Source organism: Hoplias malabaricus, chromosome 10 (assembly GCF_029633855.1).
Source record: "Hoplias malabaricus isolate fHopMal1 chromosome 10, fHopMal1.hap1, whole genome shotgun sequence".
Lineage (NCBI taxonomy): Eukaryota > Metazoa > Chordata > Actinopteri > Characiformes > Erythrinidae > Hoplias > Hoplias malabaricus.
Window position 1 is genome coordinate 24763149 of NC_089809.1, and position 12956 is coordinate 24776104.

The window sequence follows — 12956 nt, forward strand, 5'->3', positions numbered from 1 at the left end:
ACACACCAAACTCCTCACAGACAGTCACCCGGAGTGGGACTTCAACCCACAACCTCCAGGTACCTGCTGCGCCACTGTGCCACCAATTCACTGAATATGCTTGATTAAATTATTCTTTAATATACACATTATTTTTGTTTACTGGAGCAGACACACATTGAAAACTGTGCATGTGGAAATATGTAGTCTAGCAGGATTTTAGATCACGTTTTTCACACCTTTGCACAGCAACATTTCCTAAGAGATTTCTGGCAGTTTAATCTGGATTCTGGTCACTAATGGATCACTGTTGATTTACCATGTCCCATACAAATCATTGATGTTCTTTACATAAACTCTTAACACAGGAAAAAGACAACAACTGGACTTCGTGATTATTAATCCTTTTTATACATTACTTTATAAAATAAGCAAAATAAATATTATAATATTATAAGCTTAATATTATAAGTTCCTAAAATTACTGTGTAAAAACATATATTATAAATATCTTATCACTTTAAACTAATCAGGCTGTATTGTATACAAGTATTTTCTCATCCTCATTTTCACTTGTCTTAATTGACTCAACCATGTTCTGCTGGAAAATGTGCTTTTTTTTTTTTTTTTTTTTTTTTTTTTTTAAGCAACTATTGCTGCAATAATCCAGTCTGGTAGGTATTTTAAACTAGAAACTTGTTTCGTTATTGTGAGGTGTTCATAAGTTTGAACAGCCTTTTCGCCACACATTGGAAAATTGTTTTGAAACTCAGAATGTTAACGACAAAAAACTGTTAACGTACAATGATCTCCAAAGGATGACTAACCAATAGCCCACCCCACAATATGTTGGTATAAATGGGGAGACATTCACAAGCAGATAGGGTGCCAAGGTGACTGAAACAGAACAGGCAACTCCCCGGGCATGCTCATTCACCATGCCCTCTCCTCCCTTTGCCTCTGCCTCTCTCTCCCTCACACACACACACACACACACACACACACACACCTGGCTCGCTCTCAGACGGTAGCAGGTGTTACCATAGCAACCAGCGGGCTGGATTAATCACCCTCTGGGCGAACTACACTGTGTCTGGCTGGCACGGGTAAGATCAGGAAGACACTGCTCTAAACATAGTTCCCGCCACACATACACCCCCCCAAACACTAAAAAAACACACACACACACCTCTTCCTCCCCACAGCTCTAGCCATCCTGCTCTATCTCCTTCCCTCAAGCTTCAGCAAAAAAAGTGCTCCGTTTCAGTGCAAAAACAATCTGGGGGGAAAAAAAATAAAATAAAAAACCCAGAAAGGAACAGTAGACATCACCCCTGGAAGTAATGCACTGGTGCCAGAGTAGCACCAACAGCAAGACTCACGCAGGCGAAACTTGCATGCAACATATGCGTCTCAGTGGTGGTTTAATGAGTGATTCTGGGATTTGTCACTTGGCAATTTCTCAGCCATACAACAGCTTACAGTGGGCCAGAGGGGAACAGAGAAGACACACATCATTGGTTTTCCCATTCAGGCACATAACACACAGTTCCTGACTAAAGTAAGTCTAACATACCTGCTAGTTAGTTCACAGGGGATGTTAGGAAAGATTTTAGAAATCATTCCCTGTTAAAGCCAGATTAAATATGACAATGAAATTATTTAGTAAAAATAAATAAATTATTATTATTTTCTTTTTATATATATATATATTACTAGTGACTGGGCCAGGAGTGCCACTGCCATGAAATAAGTATTTTGCAATACTGCTGAGGTCTTTGTTGAGGTCAATTCAAGGTGAACCTCTTCAGCCTTCCTAGTATAACCATCTCAGTTTTGATAGCGGAAATTATTATCTAAACAAATTATAAAATCATCTCATAAACAGATTTTCCAGACATTGCTATGTCTAAGGAGACCTGAGCATATTTTGCAGGTCGGTGAGAGGAATAATTAGAGTGAGGCCTATTCGTCCGCTCCACAACATTACATCTATTCTGTGTAATTTGAGCTGAAATATTTAGTCAAATTGTAATATTCAAATTGTAAAATATCATACTTTGCATTAAGGCCCTAGCATTTTAAGTACATAAAAATGTATTTTGATCTTGGAGATATGCCACAGAATAAGCACCTTCAAAAGTCATATCCATATATGTTTATATAGTAATGTAGTTGTATTTAAAATGCTCCAAAAATTCTGAGGGTTCTCAAACAGGAAAAAAAAAATTCTCCATTATTTTTTGTGATTATTAACAATAAATTAATGAGACATACGTTAATATTAAAATTGAGACAGAGGATTTAGCAAAATTTTGAAAACAAAAACAATACCATTCACGCTCTCACGATAATAAAACATAGCCTGTAGAGTTAATGTACAAATGCCAATTGCAGCTGGACACTGACAAATTTATTTTAGTGATTTTCTTTGGAGAAAGTAATGTAGCTTAGTATTCAATAACCATTTTCTGTACATTCATAGTACACAAAGCATAGTGAACAACAGGTTTAAGAACATAGGCAGCACTTAACAAGGTCTATATTAAAAGCTTTCACTAAAAGTCACAATTTCCACAACGCATATCAAAATTGTAAATACTGGAATATACTGAATGACAAAGCCTTTATGTAAATATGACAATATAGTCACCAGCTAAATTGTGTTCAATTTTAACAATATTATATGATATTTTGGCAGACAACATTCATTTGTGAAAATTTACATTAATGATCAGGCTTAGTTGTCAGATATGAATTGTCTCAACTATAAAGAGTTATCAAATGAAACAGGGCTCAGCAAGCATGTGGAAGTAAAGTGAGCTGATCTCTGTCTACCAAACACTCAAAACACACAAAGACAAATTCCAGCTCTCTGCCCATCAGAGACACTGCATAGCTCTGTTCCGCAATTGCATGGTTAATTATTCTAATTCTAGTCTAATGACTATGGTTTCAGATAGCTGAACAGTCAGATAAAAGCTCAGTTAGACGGCAGCCACAGAAACTAGAAAATGTCAATATAGCTAAATTTAAAAAAAATACATATAAACAAAGTTCTTGTGGGCCTTAATGCAATATTAGTAATTAGCCTAGGGCCAAAAAGGCATAATATTTATTTATTTAAAAAAAACCTGTTTGCTTTCTAACATGGAGAGTAGGTGTCTTACGGCATGGTTTTCCACTGTGCCAAGCCATATGTCAACATGAGCTTCGAGAAGCCCTGGTTTAAATAATAAATCAGCAATATGACAATACTTGATCATTCATTTATTGAATGCACCTGCTTGTCCAGTTCAGGGTCATGGTGTGTCCGGAGCCTACCTGGGCCCAAGGCAGAAACACACCCTGGAGAGGGCGCCAGTCCATCTCGGCGCAACACACACTCACAGCTGTGGACACTTGAGTCCCCAATCCACCTACCAACATGTGTTTTTGGACTGTGGGAGGAAACCGGAACACACAGAGGAAACAGAAGCAGACAAAGGGAGAACACACCAAACTCCTCACAGTCAGTCACCTGGAGCAGGGCTCGTACCCACAACCCCAGGATCCTGGAGCTGTGTGACTGTGACACTACCTGCTGCACACCGTGCAATAAGCAGCAAAGTTTACAGAATCTGATCCAAACCTAAATCAGACATAAAACAGTGATACACATTAGATAAGTGATTTAGTATATAGCAAGTATTAATAGACTAAATATATATAGTTTTTAATCATTTAGGTTTAATCTATTACAATTTTCTGTTGACATATGTATCAAGACAATGTCCTTGAACACTGGATACACGATGAATAAAAAGATTGTCTAAGAGTCTGATTCTGATAAAGACGTGCATCTTGGACATCTATGCTTCCCACTTTTATACTTAAAATACGAGTTTCTATTTATTTTATTTCTGTTTGTTCTTTTTACTGGGTTTTGCATTTAAAAACTACGCTTAAAACATAAAATCTAGAACACTGTATATTGTTATGACATAGGGTGTCTTCTAACATTTCCTCATTCCCATGAATTCAACCTTAATATTATCCCCACAGGCCTCTAATGGGCAAACAAGTAGGAAAGAAAAACAAGCAAAACTAAAAACAACCCATCAGACTACCAAGTATGGAATTTATTAAGTATCACAGTCCTGTTCTTTCACACTAACATTTGCATTGATATATTGTCGAATAGGGTTCCATGTCTTGTGGAAGGAATCTGAGGTTCTCCTAGAGGAACAGAATAGATTCTCAAGTTTAAGACATGACAATATCTCCTGGATCCACTGTAGATTATATGTTGAGGGATGTATTTACGTATTAAATTGATTACTCTTGTTACATAGCACTGTTTGTTTGTTTGTTTCCAAGGCACAAGCTGGTCATGCTAATCTTCATTAAATTCAAAAAGCTTAAGAAAATTAAAGATAAAAATAATTTTATCCAACACACAACATTAAATCTGTGTACTTTTGAGGGTAGGTCATTTCAACCATTAATTAGATTTCCAGAGAAGGATGGTAAATTGTTTAAGAGGCTGCTATTCAAATAAACTTGCAAAAAAAAGTCAGCACCTGTTTTTTTGGGTGAGAGAGATCGATTGATTTCAGGTTCGCATAGGGTCCAGAGCCAGTCTATGGCAAGGAAAAAATAAACCCAAAATTACCTGTTATGCCACCCATCTAGATATATCACAATGCTATATCGTTGAGCGGGTCTTTGTACCCCTAATCCAAATAATGTATTAGACTGACTGTACAAAATCAGAAATTGCTGTCTAAATAGACCTACATACTTGCACTGATGACTACTGACATGAAAAATTACAGAAAATTACTCACTATATTTTTTGCAGAGAACCTGTGTTAAACGTTAAATGTTCAGGTATGGACTTTGAACAAAATTAGTTTAATGGACATTTAAACCTTGTTTCCAATTAGTTAAACAGAACTGTTTCCAACACCAAATTATGAAAAGCTAGCTAGGCTGGACCCGACCAGAGTTATAGACAGGACCTTTTGGAAGATTGTGAAAATAATCACTAACAATATACAATGAATAAGAGGAAAGAGTTGTTTATTTAAAAAAAAAAAAATAAAATAAAAAAATAAAAAAAAAAAACTACTAAGATTCATAGAGACTAGATCCATTTGTGCACTTTACAAACTCATCATGGCATGGTCTTCCATACATCCAAAGCCAAAGATTAACAACTCAAACAAATTTTTCACCCTTATCCAAGTCATCCTTAACTCACACCATTAAATATTTTTAAAAATAAATAAATTCACCATTTTTCACCACTTCGTAAGACTCAACAGACCATATTTGATTCACTCTTTTTAAAATTAATAAGTCACTAAAGCATTTCTTCTTTTATTATGCTGTATTTTTCCCCACTACGAAGACTGGATAAGTGAGCAGTACTATTAAATGTAAATGGCTCAAATATAGTTCTTCACTGCAAGGGCTCAACTGTTCAAAAATGACTAAATAGTTAAGAAAAAAAAAAAAGATGTTATTGTAAGGTTATTAGTCCATTCTGACTGAGGCACGGTGTATTCTCTGTAAACCAGAAACTTAGTACATTTTAACATATTTAAAACAACACAATGTATAACTGAACAAATTATTAGGCTTTAATAAAAATGGTTTGACTTTGTTAGAACATAAAAAAGGCAAGTTTCTATTTAAAATACAACGAAACAAAAATGCATGCCTAACTAGGGAAAAACATGTAATACAGAGGACCATTAATTTACCTCAGAGGAAAATCTCAGTTTATTCAATGGAGTCCAGAGAGGAAAAGCTTGAAAAACCTCACAGTAACGGGTTTTAAAATAGCAAGTATCCCACAGGCATGATTCACAGCTCACAAAGTTGTAAATGTCAGTCCCAAAGTGTGATGAGGCTGTGGCTCATCAATCTACACTTTATTAAAGACCGAGAGCTCAGTAAGAAAAGAGGAAAACATCCCTCAAATCAAAACAGGTCCTTTACACTCAAATGTTGTATCTATTTGAATAAATATAGCATTCAAGTTCAAGTGCTGTTAGAAAGCCACATTAAAAATTAATGCTTTTGGCTAAAACAGGCATAATCAATGTAAAAAATGTGTCTAAAATGAAAGTTCATTTCTCTTGTGTGTTGCTGATTGGTCCAAGTTAATTATAAATATATGAATGTTCAATGTAAAGATGTCTCTTATCCATTATGTAAGCATGACCTCTGTTTTAAAAAATAAAAATAAAAATAATTCTCAGACTCTCATTTCCTCAGAATCCCCAGCAACAACAAATAGATTCAGGTATAAACAAGGCCAGGACAGAGAGAACTACTTCCTTCTAGGGCATGATAACCCATATCCACAGGACTCATATCCTCATTCACTCAGGGCTAACCCTTTGTGTCCTGATCACTCACACAACTCCCACAAATCAAGCATTGATCAATGATAATGCCATGGTGGCACTGAAAACCGCTACATATGACTAAGCTGCTGCAGTATATCAATTTAAGAAGCTACAAAATGTCATGTACATTTCTTCTTAGGAAACTCAAAAGACTTCTGACCTGAGTGACCGAATCAAGCACATTTCACTCTGTCGTTATGGATAGGACTGAGTGCAGGGATTTTATATAACCCTATGTCTGCAGATCAGTCTGCCAACACCAATCATATCTAACAATTTTAAAGAGCAATAAAGCACTTCATTAACTAGACCATTGTGGCATGTGGTGCCACAGGTCGTGTCGTCACACAGCTGTGGTTTGCTGGAGCTGTGGGTTCAAAATCTGCATCAGATCTCCCGATGTCTGTGTGGGTTTCCTCCAGGTGCTCCAGTTTCTTCCCATAGTCAAAAAACTCATGCTGCTATATAAATTGGCTATTTCATTTTGTTCAAAAGGTGTGTGTGTGTGTGTGTGTTGTGCCCTGTGAAGGACTGGGGCCCTGTCCAAAATGTGATTCCATGTATCACTCTGGGTGTACTGTGACCCTGAACTGGATGAAGCAGTTACAGAAAATTAATTAATTAAAAAGGTGACCACAGATGTTAAGCAAGGGGTTAGAACAAAAAATGTTGGCCATCCTGAGCTTGGTTGAGAATATATATATATATATATATATAACACTGATAAGTTACAACATCAAAATGACCTTTTATGAATAGGTGCTTTTTTCTAATCTACAATTACAAAATTCTGTCAATCTGCATACATGTTCACCCTGTAGTTAAGAGGTTATGACCCTCAGAGCAGGTTATCTGGATGCTGGATCATTCTCAGCACTGCAGTAAAACTGATATTTTGGCAGTGTGTTAATGTGTGTTGAAATGGTATAAGTGGATCAGACAAAGTAGTGACACTTCATTGTCACTGCTGAACTGAGTACGGGGCTAGAGAATGACAAAAACTGTACAGCCACATATTATATTATATATATATATATATATATATATATATATATATATATATATATATATATATATATATATATATATATATATATATACACACATACATATATAAGGTCTGCGAGAGATCAAGTACACATATAATAGTATGAACCTGGGCCAATTGCTTAATGTAGCATTTCTGCGAAGTTTGCCAACGCTGTATCAAAACAAAATGTAATCCAAATGCAGGACAAAGTATTATTGATTCGAAAGCAAAGCCGGAAACAATCTCAGTGGGGAGGCCGCTGGCAATCAGAGCAGTGTCTATTTGATCACACTGACAGTGTCAATAAGGAATGTTTAATGAGGGCTCCAGCAGCGAGGGCTCAGCGTAAACAAAGACAGGATTAACTGTTCCACTGTCCAATCGCCTGGAACTGTGACTAGAGCAGGCAGTAGCACCAGCAGCAGCAGGAGACTATATGATCTCCAGTGGCCTCCTTGTAATAAATGCTGTCAATGACCTCAAAAGACAAACACAGAAGCCCTCAGATTAGCAGTATATCTCATTTTGAGGTGCGACATTCTTACAACGTATACCTAACCGGAGATTAGCATTAGATTAAGATAGCTAAATGCTAAAATGAAGAAAAAAAATCTAACTGTTGCAATTTTTGTGAATTTCATTGTATTATTTACTTGGATTGATACAATCATATTTGCTTGTGACTAGTATTTATAACTGAGCTAATACTTTAAATTGTAACTAGACTACTAGATTATGAAAAGTACAGCAAACTACAGCATTTTACTTCTATCTGAAATGGCAGTACCATCTTTGGACCTTGACCTTTCCATTACAGATGAAAACCTAGGACTCATCATTGGCAACCATGTTCAAAATTATGAATTTAATATGTATAGCTTCTAATTACAGCTGGGTATTGTGAAAATATCTAATAATTAATGTGAGAAATTATGGGGATGTACAAAATTTTCTAATATAATAGATAATGTTGATACTTAAGATGGGTCACTATGTGACTTTTAGATCGATTTTAACCCTAATTTCCAGTTGAACTGAGTGTGTGCTTGTTGGCTCTAACCTGCAGATTCTGGTGTAGTCAAAGTTGATAAGTTGGAGGGAACATTGGGTAGTGTGCAGGGGGATTTTTTGCTTCCAAATCACTTTTCTGACATGTCAGAGCATAAGAAACATGTTTGATTATTTTTGACCTGACTTTGGATGTAATCTCATAGTGTAAACTGTTCTCCAACACCAAGTCTGAACGGGTCCCTTCAACAGCCAAGAAAAACAGCGCAAAAGGTAAACACAAGAAGTAGATACAAAAAAGGGCAATGTGTTCAACAATACAACACGATAAAATAGTCAAACCACGGAAAACTACAAGACACTTCATAGTGTTAGATGGATATTCAACTAACTCACCAGCATTACCTGTAACAAGAACACCACAGTGGGTCGAATACGCCTTTATAGCCATTATTTGAAATATATTCTAATTTTCCATTCAACTTTAAATGATGCAGCAACTTCACTGTGGAGTCCACCATTTCTACACTTATGAACTGATGAAATCTATCCAAAAAATGTATCCAAAGTACCCAAAAACCTTTTTCCTTTTTGATTCTACACAAATGGTAATACAAATAATAATAGCAACAAGCTGTCTTAATTCTATGTTTATATCTGTCTCCAAGGTAATACGAATCATTTGTTTGGTCATTCTGTCTCTGTGTGAAAATATTGTGATATAAAATTTCCAGTGTTGTCTCACTACTTCCACTAAGTTTGGTAAAACACTAGGAAAGTGCTTGATTTGAGACACAGACAAGAAAAAGAGAGTCATTCTTAAAATCTAGGCTGTGGTATTCATTTTTGTGTTGTCTATTTCACTAGCATGACCCAACATGCTTCAACATTTCCACGCCTCACCCCTGACGTGCAAAATCTGCATCAACCTGAATACAAAATTTCTTAGAAATGGCAAAGGAATGCCACAACAATTCAGAAAGGTGCATCATCATTAACCACAGTATGTTGCTCTCATTGTAGAGCTGAATTTTTGTGGGCACATCTGTGAGCAATAAGTAGTGGCAAACTAATTTACTCTTTGCCTAAACAGAAACTGAAATTTTATAAAATACTATTGGAATGTGTGTCCAGGTTTCATGTAACTTTCCATTCCAAGTTTCAAGATTTAAATACATTTTCAAATCTCATTGTCTAGTTTAGTCAATTTTTTTTATACAAAACACAAAATCAACTGTCAAAAATCCTATAAATCGGCAAGAAACAATCATTACTAAAATAAACAGTATGCTCCCAGATGATCAATGAAAATGCATCAGAAAAGAGGGAAGGGAATAACACCAATGTTTTATAGAATGGTAGAACTGTATGGAAATCTGTGACCCTTAATAGAGTCAGGGTTTTAAAGGTTCGAGATATAATTTGCTTATTTAAAACAGCAGAACAATTTTAAACCAGTGATTATAGATAACTCAACTGGCTTACTTTGAGGCTTACAGCAAAATGCATCACACTAATCACATTGAAATAGGGTGTAAAATATTTTTAAAACGCAATTTAAAATTAAAAGGGAAAAAAAACTACTTCTCTGTTATGCAGCTTTAATCGGATCAACATCTACTCACCTACTGCAGGTGCGTCATATTCATCCCCCAGCAGAATTTCTGGGGCAGAGTATGCTAAGGAGCCGCAACTGGTCGTCAACTTCTTCCCAGGCTGGAACTTATTACTAAAGCCAAAGTCAGTCAACTTGACAAGGCCCTGCTTCTCAAAGAACACCACGTTCTCAGGCTTCAAGTCACGGTGCACAACATGCAGTCGGTGGCAGTAAGAGATAGCATGAACTATCTGGGCAAAGTATTTCTTAGCCAGCTCTTCGTTGAGACCCTCCTCATGTTTCATGATGTAATCAAACATATCCCCTCCATCCCCCAGTTCCAGGATCAGATAGAGCTTGGTCTGTGTGTCAATAACTTCATAGAGCCGCACGATGTTGGGGTGCTGCACCAATTTCATGCAGCGGACCTCCTGGAAAAGGTGACCAGTGGCAACTGTGTCTAGCTTGGTCTTGTCGATGACCTTGACTGCTACTTTTTCCCCAGTAAAGACGTGACGCGCTAATTTTACCACAGCAAAGTGCCCGCGCCCCAGCGTCTTATCCAGGTCGTACAGCCCGGCGATCTTGCCATCATAGCCACGTTTAATACCTGCCATGACTGCTGGTCCCCCGATAAATAGGAGGAGGGGATAAACCCCTGGGTTTACAGTGGGTTTACAGTGGAGGGAAGGTCCAGGTCACTTCAGCACATTGGCTGGAAACAGCAAAGCCATGATGCCAGGCGCCTGTCAGAGAGAAGTAGAGAGAGTTTTACTTTTAAATATTGCTACAAAAAATGATCAGCAAATCTAGTTAATCACATGGAGAGTCACAGACACTGTTGGAAATAAAGCAGCATAAAGTAACTCATGTTAGCAATGCAATTACTTATTCCTGTTCTTATGAGTAATTTGCATACAGGTGTATTAACTACATCAAAGGACTGCATGGCTTTGATTAAAACTATGAAACAGTGCACCAAATCACAGGCAAAATTTTACATTTTGGTAAACCTATGATTTATTGAAACATCAATCATTCAGCTCACCAACAGTGCTGTAACCTCATGAAAACAGGCAATATTGAGCTTTCTTTCCTTTATGTAAACTTTACACCATACACTTTAAAAACATACATCACTCAGAAAACAGTATACATTCAAAATGTATGAGTGACAATGCTTTTCAATAGCGATAGCAACAAAACTTTATATTTATTTAATTACTTAATTAGTTAAGCCTTGCTGTGATTTGCTTTTTCTTTCTAAAAGATAAATTAAACTATTGACTCTTGCTCTGCACTTTTCACTTTCCAACTCTGCATGAGCTTTAGAGAGCAACTCAAAATGAAAAAATGAGCAATGTCGCTTCTTCCATAAAATAATAATATCTATCCCTAAATTTTGAAATATGTAATTTGTAAAGAATTACATTTTGAGAAACTACTCTCTCACTGCTTACTGGTCCTGAAGGCATTTGTCATAACCAAGATTATATTTCTAAATGAAGCAATGAAATTTGGGGGAATGTTTTTCAGTGAAAACAATGGTGTTCAATCTTGTCAAGACTTACTATGAGCATAACAGTAATTGTCCCTGTGACCAAAGGGACCAATTTTAGGGTTGAAACATACTTGACGCAAAGAAGCGAACACAGATGCTTCAAGCTACACAGACTGGGTTTCACGCGTTGATGCGTTCAAAAATGTGTCGCGACGCATTTCATAACACAGCGCAAGCACAAACTGCATTCTGGGCATTCCTGCAAGGGGAGTCACTCAGAATTGGTTCTTTGTACAAATTCCAGCTAAAGCAATTCAGAACCACACATCCCAACTTTTACGGAGTATTTTTATTTATCACCTATGCAACAGGTAAATCTGCTCAATCACAGACATGTTTAACCCTGTCCTATGACTTGTTCTCTATCACCCCCCTGAGTATTATGTATTTTAACCGCTACAGTGAGGTAAAAGCCCACGTAGAATTTGTACAGCAGGACTGTGTGTTTGTGTCCTTGCATGAAGTATGTTTCAGTCGTTATCTTCAGCATAAATCTTCATTAATTTACATGTTATGTGCAAACATAATGCATGTTTCTAAATTAAGTTAAAATACTAAAAGAAATAATTCAAAAACCCTCCCTTAAGCCTCCAGAGTGCAAGGAACTTTTAACTTTAAAATGCAAACACTTATATTTCTGTTCATACTGTCTTCAGCTAATTGTCAAAAAGGACAATGTAAAATGCTGACAAATGGACATATTACTACCCACAACATTCAGAGCAGTAAAACAGACCAGGCAAGATAGGAATACATGTACTCTGCTCTTTATCAGAACTTAACATAAGATAGTCTGCATATCTAAAATGCCTGTTTTATGAAGAAAAACACTGAACTGGCCCTTTAAATGGGATGATGCAAAAACAATTACTTTAACCTGAGGGCAGTACTGGGATAATTTTAATGTAAAGTTATGCCAGTGTGCCTCCACTACTCTTTTGCTCAAGACAAAGAAATGCCACCAGTCTTGTTGGTTTTAGAGTGAATCATGAGAGAGGAAAATTAAATTGTATGTGACAAGTGGCAAAACCATGTTGCAATGCTGGAGGGGTGGATTAAAAAAAAAAAAAAAAAAAAAAAAAAGAATTAAGTGGAATTAATCAATAATAGAGTCCATTATGTGTGCTCATCATTATATACGGAATAATCAATTTGTCATTCTAGGGCTCCTGTACTCTTTGTCGCCTCTACAGTCCTGAATATTCTTGATTATTTCAGTCAACTCTCCTAAAGATAAGGCTGCAGTTTTTCTATAATTCTATTATTAGCTCTTAAATTATCAGAAGATTATACAAAAGATAAAGTATATTTAATTTCAGCCTTCAACATTCAATGGGCTTTAATGTAGGAATAACATCACTAAATGTGATGTTTGATCTT

At 36.3% G+C, this 12956-nt stretch overlaps 1 protein-coding gene across 1 annotated transcript in view; it reads right to left on the bottom strand.

Annotated features, from left to right (window-relative positions):
* The window catches only part of snrka (SNF related kinase a), a 37728-nt gene that overhangs the window by 21577 nt on the left and 3195 nt on the right, over positions 1-12956 (bottom strand). The window contains exon 2 of the mRNA XM_066682528.1: positions 10044-10761. Coding sequence (XP_066538625.1) covers positions 10044-10632 — 589 coding nt within the window. The 5' untranslated portion in view covers positions 10633-10761. The remainder of the gene's footprint in view (positions 1-10043; positions 10762-12956) is intronic.